The sequence below is a fragment of the Galeopterus variegatus genome, unplaced genomic scaffold (genome assembly GCF_000696425.1).
Source record: "Galeopterus variegatus unplaced genomic scaffold, G_variegatus-3.0.2 Scaffold1119, whole genome shotgun sequence".
Lineage (NCBI taxonomy): Eukaryota > Metazoa > Chordata > Mammalia > Dermoptera > Cynocephalidae > Galeopterus > Galeopterus variegatus.
The window spans coordinates 330,413-342,240 of NW_007727230.1; the positions used below are offsets into that span (position 1 = coordinate 330,413).

General features: G+C 44.8%; 1 protein-coding gene and 1 pseudogene across 2 annotated transcripts in view; one reads left to right on the forward strand and one right to left on the reverse strand.

Annotated features, from left to right (window-relative positions):
• Positions 1 to 205: 205 nt before the first annotated feature.
• The window catches only part of IFT46 (intraflagellar transport 46), a 21,375-nt gene continuing 9,752 nt past the window's right edge, over positions 206 to 11,828 (reverse strand). For both annotated transcript variants that reach the window (XM_008574930.1, XM_008574929.1), the window contains 8 exons: positions 11,045 to 11,119; positions 10,787 to 10,880; positions 10,219 to 10,347; positions 9,182 to 9,303; positions 8,755 to 8,821; positions 2,138 to 2,198; positions 1,203 to 1,288; positions 206 to 688 (listed from right to left, as the gene is read on the reverse strand). In XM_008574930.1, the coding sequence (XP_008573152.1) occupies positions 593 to 688; positions 1,203 to 1,288; positions 2,138 to 2,198; positions 8,755 to 8,821; positions 9,182 to 9,303; positions 10,219 to 10,347; positions 10,787 to 10,880; positions 11,045 to 11,119 (730 nt within the window). In that variant the 3' untranslated portion in view covers positions 206 to 592. The remainder of the gene's footprint in view (positions 689 to 1,202; positions 1,289 to 2,137; positions 2,199 to 8,754; positions 8,822 to 9,181; positions 9,304 to 10,218; positions 10,348 to 10,786; positions 10,881 to 11,044; positions 11,120 to 11,828) is intronic.
• Positions 4,666 to 7,519, forward strand: LOC103592280 (annotated as a pseudogene).

Below are 11,828 nucleotides of genomic sequence, written 5' to 3' on the forward strand. Positions count from 1 at the left end.
CCTCGGCGGGAGCGCCGCCGCGCTTCCCAAGTGGCGCACTGTAGCAGTGCGCCACCGGGCCGGCCCAGGATTGGGGTTTAATTTTATTTCACAAAGCTGGTTTGCTAAAACTGCTTTTTACTTAATGCCCATTACTAGGCCAAGTTCCTTGTCTTTGCCTTATGCTCAGTCAGCCTTTTCCCTTTCATACAACAGAACAGCAGGATAACCTGACAGATAGAGCATTTTATTTGTAAGATCTATGCCACCTAACTTTAAGAAAGAAAATAATTCCATCCCTATCCCTAAAAGAACATCTTTTAAGCTTTCCTCTCAACCTGAGCCAGAGCATCTCAGAAATCCCAATTCTTTTAACTCAAATCTCCACAGTGGAGTAGATGCATAACTCCCCTGGGAAGGCAGTCTGAGACAGGCAGAGCTGTTTAACAAATATGTGGGGAGCTCTCTGGCAGAAAGGATGGCAGGACACACACAGCCCCTGAGCCAAGCTGTGGCATGGGCAAGGATACCAGGTGCCTGACAACAATCTCTCCGTCTCAGCTGGGGTGGAGCAGCCCACTCAGCCCTGAAACAGAGAGCCTTGGGAGGTGTCTCAGCTGAAGGTCAATGTCTCTGCGTCTCCAGCTTGGGAAGCGGAGTTGGATGGAGGGGTAAATGCTTTCTTGCCTTCAGCGAGAACTTTAAAATGCTATGAGGAAAGAGGAGAGAAAACATTAAGTTTTTAGGATAAGTTACTTACTACATTTTAGCAGGAACTAACCTCTTAAAAACCCCTTTAAGCTCCAATTTTCTCCCAATTCTGTTTCCAAAACAACTCCTTGGTGTTGTCTTTGATCCTTTTTCTTTTATTGGTGTTGTGTTTGAAAAAAGAGCTGGAGATTTGCTCCACCTTCTTCAAAAATGAATGCTTTTTACTTCCTCCCTGCTTCCACGCATTAGGCCTCTTGGTTCCCCAGTAATAATAAGCGTCCTCTGCAGATTCTCAGCTAGCTTCATCCAAGGCCCACGTCTCTTCTCCTTTCCTCTTCCTTTGAAAACCCCGCCCCTCCAGCTTTGCTGTTTTCTTAGTGATGGGCAATGGCAATGGTAACTCTGGGCGGAGACACCCTCCATTGCCATAGGACGCAATCACAGTAGGCTCAGGGTAGTGGTGACCGCAGTGATCCTCACTAAGGCATGTCAGCCCCTGATGTTTGTCTCACCTGTGAGTTCTTGAATTCCGAGTAGACGGAAAAGAGCAGGTGAAGGGACTGAATCCGACTCTTGTAGACAGGGATGTCTAGGATGGCTGAAATGAAGAACAACTCCCAGGAACAGAACTAAACAAACTCTGGGAATTAGGGGGCATTTCTGTTTAGGATAGCCAGTCCCCTCCCAGATGGGATATGTTATTATGACTTTGGAGGTTGTAGGGAAAGTGAAGGAAAATGGTCAGGACCCCTAAGGTGTTCAGAATCTTGCTGAGCATTTGATGTAAATATGCACATGCGCCCAGGTGTTCCTTGGTTATTGTCTAATGTAATTGCGCATGTGCCCCCAGGTGTCCTGGGTTATAGACTTAAGTATAAAGGATGAGTGGCTCTAATCCATGGGGTCCCCCCACCCCCGCCACTGGGCTGCCCTCGAGGGGGGGGGGCATAGGAAGGCGCTACTGCTGCTGGAGGATGTTGCTACCAGTGCCCCCAGGATGCCCTGAGGCCACCGCCGCCGCTGCTGCTGAGGATTGAGCTTCTGTCGTCTGCCAACCGTTCCCAGGATCTTTCCCAATTACCTAGAATGGACCTGCGTGAGGGGTCTGGTGACCCAGTCTGTACAATGGGTTTGAAGGGTCTGAGTGCTAGCCCTGACAATACAAATGGAAACTTAGTATAACTAAAATAATGAAATGTTTTGGCTTTAGTTATCAATAGCCCAAAGAAGACAACTGGTGTAGTCGTGTAGCTTTACAGGGGTTAACTACCTAGCAAGTATTCACATAAGCCCAAACACCACCCTTAAGTGATGCCAAATAGCACAACTGGCTTAAAGTGAAGGTTGTAACTCAAGATGCCGTCTTCCCAGGAGTAAACAAGCCTTTTCAAAAGCCTGGAATATATCTATCCAGAGACAGCGATGAGGAAAGGATGGAGAAGCTTACCACAGATCATGTCAATGTATTCTGTCAGACTGCAATCAATCTCTGCTGTGGGCAGGCTCACCTAGAAGGGGCGTGGGATGGACCAAAGTCAAAAAGTTGAAGTTTTGGTGGTCCCAGAACCACGCTCTCTCTCTCTGAAGGATAAGAGCTCCTAGCATAAGACATGTGTTATGGGCTGAATTGTGTTCCCCCAAAATTCATATTTTGAGGTCCTAACCCCTGTACCTCAGAATGTGACTATATTCGGAGATAAGGTCTTTAGAGATAAGTTAAAATGAGGTAATCAGGTTGGGCCCTAATCCAATATGCTGGCGTCCTTACAAGAAATTAGGACACAGAACATATAGATGGAAGACCATGTGAAGACACAGAAAAGATGGCCAAGGAGAGAGGCCTCAGAAGAAATCAGCCCTGCTGACAACTTGATCTTGGAATGCTAGTCTTCAGAACTGTGAAAAAATAAATTTCTATTGTTTAAGCCACCCAATCTATGGTACTTTGTTATGGCAACCCCGACAAATGAACACATTCTCTCCCCTTCCCCCCATGAGTAAGATAGAATTATTCATACTCATTAACCACCAAAGTAGCAGATGATCCATTAGGACCAAAAGATTTTATAAGTAAAATATACTGCCATTTCTGAGTGGACTTGTGAAGAAAAAACTGGTCCCAGCTTATGGCCAAGTATTTATACTTACTTGGTACTATAATGCCTAATGGTCCTAAGACACCATAGGAACAGAAAAAAGGGACATGACATCTCAGGTGACAGACTCTGGATCTAAACAAACCATACTGTAAGTTAAAAAACCATTGGCTTCTTGGACTACTTAGCTCAGTTGGTTAGCATGTGGTGCTGATAATACCAGATCCAGGGATCAATCCCTGCACCAGCCAGCCACCAAAACACAAACCACTGGCTGCTTAAAACTTTTTTTTCTGGGGCCGGCCCGGTGGTGCACTGCTACAGTGCGCCGCTTGGGAGCGCGGTGGCGCTCCCGCTGAGGGTTCGGATCCCACATACAGACCGGCCGCTCACTGGCTGAGCGAGGTACAGGTGCAGCGCCGAGGGTTGCGATCCCGTTGCCGGTCCTGGTCTGGTACGGGCGCGACGCTGAGGGTTGCGATCTGTTGCCGGTCACGAAAAAAGACAAAAAAGGAAAAAAAAAAAAAACAACTTTTTTTTCTTTTACAAAAAACAGAGTGCATATAGTTCTGCCATCTGCTTTTTTCATTTAATAACATATCATTGCTATTTCTTCATTTCAGAGCAAAATAAGGCCAAATAATATTCCATTGCATAATATTTCACTGAATGGATGTACTACAATCTGGCTATTCAATCCCCCAATCACAATTTTCCTCAGCTACAGCTTTAAATGCTATAAAGATTTTTTCAAATTTTTGCTTTTACAATCAGTTCCTCAATAAATATGTACAAAAAAATCTCTTTCTTCATGGAGCTTACATTTTAGTAGGGAGAAACTAAATAATTAAGTTATATAGTATGTTAGAAGTTAAGTGTTAGGGAGAAAAAGCAGGGTAAGAGGATGGGGAACTTTGGGGAGCTGTTAATCTTTGTTCAGTTTTCTTTTTTTATGGATATGTAAGAGTTCTTTGCCTGGAGAATAATCTTATCTATTATATATTTATATAAAATAGATAAGTTTTTTTTGGCTGGCCAGTACAGGGATCAAACCCTAGACCTTGGTGTTATCAGCACCATACTCTAACCAACTCTGAGCTAACCAGCCAGCCCATGTCATTGTCTTTTAACTTTGTATATGGTATCTATTCGTACTTAAATTTTATTTCTGTGAGTCTAAACTGTCACATTTTCCCCATTATGACTTTTAAATCTCTTTTGCTGAGAAACACCTAACCATCCAAATAGTGTTAAATTTCTCCTATATTTTCTTAAGGTACACATATAGCTTTATTTTTTTAATTTTAATTTTTTTTAAAGATGACCAGTAAGGGGATGTTAACCCTTGACTTAGTGTTGTCAGCACCACGCTCTCCCAAGTGAGCTAACAGGCCATCCCTATATAGGGATCCGAACCTGTGGCCTTGGCGTTATCAGCACCGCACTCTCCCGAGTGAGCCACGGGCTGGCCCTGACACATATAGGTTTATTTTTATGTTAACTTTTTAATTCATTTGGAATTCATGTATGGATATGGTTGAGGCATAATTTTTTTCAAATGGATAGTCAAGTGTCTTATCACAACCTCATTCTATCTGCAATGCTTAAAAAACTACCTTTCTAATATACCAAGTTCCCACATATACATGGGTTTGTTTCTGGTTAGTATGTGCCACTGATCTATTTGTCTATTCCTATGCCAGTACCTTATTGTTTTATTTATATATAACCTTATAATGTGTTTCTGATGTCCAATAACGCAAATCCTCCATCTTTTCCCCCTGAGATTTACATGATTAATCTTAAAACTTTATTCTCACAGATAAGGTTTACTATTAATGTTTCAATTTCTGAAAAAACAGTGAAAATTCTGATCGAAATGGTATTACACTTATGTAGTAAATTGGGGAAGACCTACAGCTCTGTAAGACTGAATCCTCCCACCCAGCAACATGGTTTGAGTCCTCATTCATTCAGATCTTGTTTTATGCCCTTCGTTAAAGTTTTATATTTTGCTTTCAAAAAGGTCTTACCGGGCCAGCCCTGTGGCTCACTCGGGTGAGTGAGGTGCTGGGAGCACAGTAGTGCTGGGAGCGCCGAGGCTGCGGGTTTAGATCCCATATAGGGATGGCCGGTGCGCTCACTGGCTGAGCACGGTGTAGGCAACACCAAGCCAAGGGTTGTGATCCCCTTACTGGTCACAAAAAACAAATCAAAAAGGTCTTACCAATTTCTCTTTTCTTCTCTTTTTTTTTTTTTTAAAAGATGACCGGTAAGGGGATCTCAACCCTTGGCTTGGTGTTGTCAGCACCACGCTCAGCCAGTGAGCAAACTGGCCATCCCTATATAGGATCCGAACCCGTGGCCTTGGTGTTATCAGCACCGCACTCTACCGAGTGAGCCACGGGCCAGCCTTCTTTTTTCTTTTTTTTTTTGTTTTTTCCTTTTTTTGTCTTTTTCTGTGACCGGCAATGGATCACAGCCCTCAGTGTCGCGCCCGCACCAGACCGGGACCGGCAACGGGATCGCAACCCTCGGTGTTGCACCCGCACCTCGCTCAGCCAGTGAGCGGCCGGTCTGTATGTGGGATCTAAACCCTCAGCGGGAGTGCCGCCGCGCTCCCAAGCGGCGCACTGTAGCAGTGCGCCACCTTTTTTCTTTTTTTTTAAAGATGACCGGTAAAGGGATCTCGAACCTTGACTTGATGTTGTCAACACCACTCTCTCCAAAGTGAGCCAACCGGCCATCCCCATATAGGGATCCGAACCCGTAGCCTTGGTGTTATCAGCACTGCACTCTCCCAAGTGAGCCATGGGCCGGCCCTACCAATTTCTTATTAAATTTATTCCTGGAGTTGCTGGGTGGGACCAACAAAGATGGCAGCAGCCCCTGTGGCTGGAACAATCTGGACAACAGCTGCAGCTAAAGCTGCAGCCCGGCCCGTGAGGGGCTGCACGGGGGTAGTAGGGGGTAGCCCTGAGCTGCAACCTCACCCTGGCTAGCCTCCCCTGCAGCCTCACTGGGGTAAAGGTCCAGCCTGTGGGGTCCACAATTCCCCAGGCCTCTGAGCACCACCTGGGCCAAAACCAAAAGCTACCTGCTAATGTCCAGCCCTGAGTGGGATCCAAGCTACCATTTGCCCCCCCCAGGCCTGCAGCAAAGAGCACTGCCACCCAGCCCCTAGGCCAAACCCCATGCTATGACCTCTGTCTCCTAGGCCAGGGCCACCTGATGAACAGCTCAAGAAATTGGAGCTGGGACGGGGATGGACATCAGGCTGTCATCCCAGAGGCCCCCGTCAGGAAGATCATGGGGTTCCCCTGCCTGGCTCACCACCCCTAGCTGTGGCTCTACCTCTCCCTTCCCAGACCAACTTAGCCCGTTCCAAGTCTGTGAGCAGTAGGTACTTGCGTTCCACGGGATTTGCCTTGGGAGGGCACCGTGGCACTGGAGAGCTGGGGACTGCACTGAGCTGCTTGGCACTCCGGCCTGAGTCACCCACTTTGAGATGTAGCACCTCTCTCTGTCACCTTGGGGGCTTTCCTGGACCCCTCACCCTGCTCAGCATACAGACAGAGCTCCTTACTTCCCATGGCTCCTTCCACATGATATCTGCCCAACCCTCTGGGCCTTTCTACTCTGATGACAAGACGGCTCATCACATACTGCTTTTGGGTTCTGGTCATGTTGGCCTCCAAAATCTGGGAAACACGTGCTTCCTGAATGCACTACTACAGCGTTTGAGCAGCACTTGGCCTTTTTGGGACTTCTGTCTGCAAAGGGACTTCTGGCAAGAGGTGCCTGGAGGGGGCCAAGCCCAAGAACTCACTGAAGCTTTTGCAGATGTGACTGGTGCCCTCTGCTACCCTGACTCCTGTGAAGCTGTGAATCCTACTCGATTCCAAGCTATCTTCCAGAAATATGTTCTCCTTCTCTGGATATAGCCATCAGGATGCCCAAGAGTTCCTGAAGCTCCTCATGGAGCGGCTATACATTGAAATCAACCGACGAGGCCGTCGGGCTCCACCAATCCTGGCCAATGGCCGAGCTCCCAATCCAGCCCTCCGAGGAGGGGCTCTGCTAGAAGAACCTGAGTTAAGTGATGATGACCAAGCCAACCTAATGTGGAAGAGTTACCTGGGGCAAGAGGACAGCAAGATGTGGACCTGTTTGTGGGCCAGTTGAAAAGTTGTCTCAAGTGCCAGGCCTGCGGGTATCGCTCTACGACCTTTGAAGTTTTTTGTGACCTGTCCCTGCCCATCCTCAAGAAAGGATTTCCTGAGGACAAGGTGTCTCTGTGGGATTCTTTCAGCCTTTTCACCAAGGAAAAACTAGAGTCAGAGAATGCCCCAGTGTGTAACTGATGTCGGCAGAAAACACGAAGTATTGTACAAAGATTCCTCCAAATCCTTGTGCTCCATCTGAATCGATTTTCTGCCTCCTGAGGCTCCATCAAGAAAAGTTCAGTAGGTGTAGACTTCCCACTGCAGTAACTGAACCTAGGAGACTTTGCCAGTGACAAAGTTGGAGGCCCTGTATACCAGCTGTATGCCCTTTGCAACCACTCAGGCAGTGTCCACTATGGCCACTACACAGCCCTGTGCCATTGCCAGACTGGTTGGCATGTCTACAATGACTCTCGTGTCTCCCCTATCAGTGAAAACCAGGTGGCATCCAATGAGGACTACATGCTGTTCTGCCAACTCATGCAAGTGCCACCCCAATGCCTGTGACATTCCCCTTTAGGCTCTGGCACCTGTTAAACCCCTTCAACACCCTTAAGCCCCAGGCTCCCCATTTACTTCAGAGACCTCTATTTTTGTGTCTTTTTAATCAGGGAGGGGGAGGGCTGGTTATAGCTCCCGTTATTTTTTTTTATTAAAAAGTACCCTTCCACATGGAGGCTCCCTTGTCTCCCAGCCCCATGTACAGAGCTCACCAGGCCCTGCCCATGTACAGCCCCCAGATCCTCTGCAATCTCACTTTTTGTGAATAAATTTATTAAGAAAAAAAATTATTACTGGGTATTTTTTTATTTTTATTTTTATTTTTTTTTAAAAGATGACCGGTAAGGGGATCTTAACCCTTGACTTGGTGTTGTCAGCACCATGCTCAGCCAGTGAGCGAACCGGCCATCCCTATATGTGATCTGAACACGGGGCCTTGCTGTTATCAGCACCGCACTCTCCTGAGTGAGCCACGGGCCGGCCCCGTGGGTATTTTTTTAAATTTGGGGTAATTATGAATGGGACTGAACACGGGGCCTTGCTGTTATCAGCACCGCACTCTACCGAGTGAGCCACGGGCCGGCCCCGTGGGTATTTTTTTAAATTTGGGGTAATTATGAATGGGACATCAGCTTCTTAGAATAGCATAAATACCTCCTATGGAGAAGGTGGAATCTAAAATAATAATACAGGAGGTACATATGTTCAACAAAAGATATGTGTTAGAATGCTCATAGTAGCCCTATTTGTAATAACTAAAAACTGGAAACTACCCAAATGCCTATCAATAGAATGGATAAATAATAAATTGTCTTATGTTCAAATGATGGAAACATTCAGTATCAAGAACAAATGAACAAACACACAAAACAGTATGAATGAATCACCCATAATGTTGAGCAAAAGAAACAAGATACTAAAGAGTAAAGTTAGATTTAGATAAAGTACAAAAACAGGCAAACCTAATTTCTGCTGTTAGAAATCAGGACAGTGGTTACCTTGGGAGGTGGGAGCATGAGGGGGCTTCCAAGATGCTAGCAATGTTCTGTTTATTGATCTGATGTGCTGGTTACACAAGTGTGTTCAGCTGGTGAAAATGGATTGATGTTTATATACATATACATTTGTGATTGTGTACTATACTTCAGTTAAAACGTTAATGATAGTAATAATTTAGGAAGAAAACACTGTGCCCTAGACTGAGTGCCATACTTTCTTACCTCCTGCAACCTTCCACTTACCTTGCCCAAAAGCTCTTCAAACTCTGGGGACCATTCCTCCATCAGCGTGTCAATGTCAGGCATGGGTCTAAAAGTATAGAGGTAAATATGAACAAGAAACTTGGACTGATGCCATCAGCAACCTTTGAATTAGGATATTCTAGGATGAAAGACAGGTCCTCAATGTGGCACATTAGGATTTCAGGAGAACCTAGATTGGACAAACCAAACTTACTCAGGATGTAGGGTTTGTAGGATGTGGCTAAGTAATGATACTAAAGAAATCACAATCTTTATATCTTTAACCTAAGCCAGCAGCTTCCAGGATCCATAGGACCTAAGGTTGATCATATATGTCCCAGCGTTTGGGCCTCTTCTCAGGAGCAATGGTTTACAGGTAGTAAAGGTTTCTATGAGTTACTGTAGTGAAGAACGTGGTATCTCTTACCTGGTGTAGTGCACAGTCGCAGGGGGCTTAGAACGGTGTAATTCAGAGATGCTCTCAATCCATGTGTCAATGGCTTTGGGATTCTTTTCTGCATCTTCCAGGCTCTTTACTTTCATATGTTGCTAGAAAAATAGACTGGCTGATGGCACTGAAATAGTTCTCTTGTTTTTATGAAGCAGCTTATCACACCTGCCGCTATTTCATACACAGGTAGATGATGAAAACCGAAGCCTAATAGAGCCAAATGAAGGTGACAGGAAACCCTGATAAAATTTGCTAGGCTATAACACCAAGATCAAGGGTTTGGATCCTGCAACTAGACAGCTGCCAAAAAAAAAAAATTTGCTGGGGGGCTGGCTGGTTAACCTAGTTGGTTAGAGTATGGTGTTGTAACACTAAGGTCAAGGGTTCAGATCCCTGCAATGGCCAGCCACCAAAAAAAAAAAAAAAAAAAAGCATTTGCTGGAGCCATGGGAAGGGGGCAAGTCAGCAAGTCAACAGGACAGGACTGACCACAATGAAATACCATTTCACACTTACTAGGATGGCTAGAATCAAAAAGACAGACAATAACAACTGTTGGTGAGGATGTGGAGAAACTGAAACTCTCATTCGTTGCTGGCGGAATTGTAAAATGACGCAGCCACTTTGGAAAACAGTTTGGCAGTTCCTCAAATGGTTAAACACAGAGTTACCATAAATGAAGCGGTTACCAGGGTTTAGGAGGGGAGGAAATGGGGAGTGACAATTAATGGGTACAGGGTTTCTTTCTGAAGTGATGAAAATATTCTGGATTACGTAGTGGTAATGGCTGCAGAGCTTTGTGAATATAAAAAAAAACAATGAGTTTACAATTTAAAAGAGTAAACTTTATGGTATGTAAACTATATCTCAATAAAGCTATCATTAAAAAGATAGGGCTGGCCTGAAGCCACAGCCATCCCTTTTGCTGGGCAGGAAGTCAACTGCGCAAATGCCAGTGAAACCTGCACTCTCAGCCCTCTCTAGCTGGGGCCTGTACCAGGCTAATATCTTACTGTGACATTGTGCTGCTTGGAATTCTCTGTTAACCAGAGAGAGAGCACTGTAGGGTCTGACTGTTTTGTAGAAGGTTCATCCAATACCAACAGGCCAAGGTTGTCAGGCTTTCCATCAGGACGTGGGACCTGTACAAGAAAAGGTAAGAAAGCACAGAGAAAAACAAGAGGGCCATAACAAGGCCACCTGCTGTTTCAATAAGCAGAACAGGAAGAACTCTTCTGGTTCATCAATATTACTAGTATTAAAAAGCATTCTTGTTTATCATGCTATACCAAATACTATCTGGAAAAAATATATAATCTATAGGAGCTTAAATATAAAGCTGAAGTAATAGATAATTAGGAGGCAAATACATGACAAATGTTTAATACATAATGAGATAAAGTATTACTTAACAGCAATGAGTATAATCTGGAGTGGGGAGCAAGGTTAAGAACTCCAGTGAAATGAAAAGTATATGTCAAGGTAGCCAAGGCTAGTCAAAGAAATCAGTGGAATTGTTAGCGTAATAAGAGGGTAAGAAGAAACATCTAAGGAGTCATTTTTAGGATGTACTGACTATACCTTTAAGAATGCATCAATATCCCCGACAGCTGGGATAAAATCAGGAATGAAAGGTTTCAGTTTGTGGTCCAGGTCAATCAACTGAGGTGTATACCTAGGAGATATTGCCCAGGGAAAGTGGAGATAGTCAGAGAAAGGTACCTACCTTACTATTCAGGCTAAAAAGAATCTGAGGATGGTCCTGTTTCAGACTAGAGGTAGAAAAGATTGGGGGCAAGGTAGGGATGGTGGGGCATGATGGGAGGTCCTAGTACTCACCTACTGATGTACTGAAAGAGTTCCTTAATCTCCACAGAAACTGGCAAATGCTCATAATCTGCAGGGTCATAGGCCCTGGGGAAAGGAAAATACCATGTGTTCAAGGTGGGCAGAGAAGAGTGGAGGTGGCAGAGCCCTGGGTCAGCCTGTGTGTTCTCTGACCACAGGGACATGATCCTAAATCTAGCTTTTGCCCCTCCCACATCTGCCTTTCCTGGTGGCTTGCAAGGCAACTTCAGAGTTGATTATAATTAGCTCTCAGTAGAAGCGTCAAATCACCTATAAGGGAGCCCCAATCAGGTTAACATCAGACTTCTCAGCACAAACCCTAAAAGCTAGAAAGGAATGGGATGATATATTCAAAATACTAAAAGACAAAGATTGCCAGCCAAGAATACTCTACCCTGCAAGGCTGTCCTTCCGAAATGAAGGGCAAATAGTATATTTCTCAGACAAACAAAAACTGCAGGAGTTCACCACCACACGACCACCCTGACAAGTAATTCTCAAGGGAGTACTGGGATTGGATCCCGGAAGATAATTACCACTCCCATAACAATCCAAGTAAAATAAAAACCCACTACTATAATAAAAATGACAACCATGAAAAGAAAACAAACGAACAAAATCATTAGCGGCAACCTCAGTAACCAACAAACACAGAAAACAAACAGCCAACAATCATGAAAAGAAAACAAAAAAAACACTAGCTGCAACCTAAGGAACCAACAAACACAGAAAACAAACAGCAAACAATCATGAAAAGAAAACAAAAAAAACACTA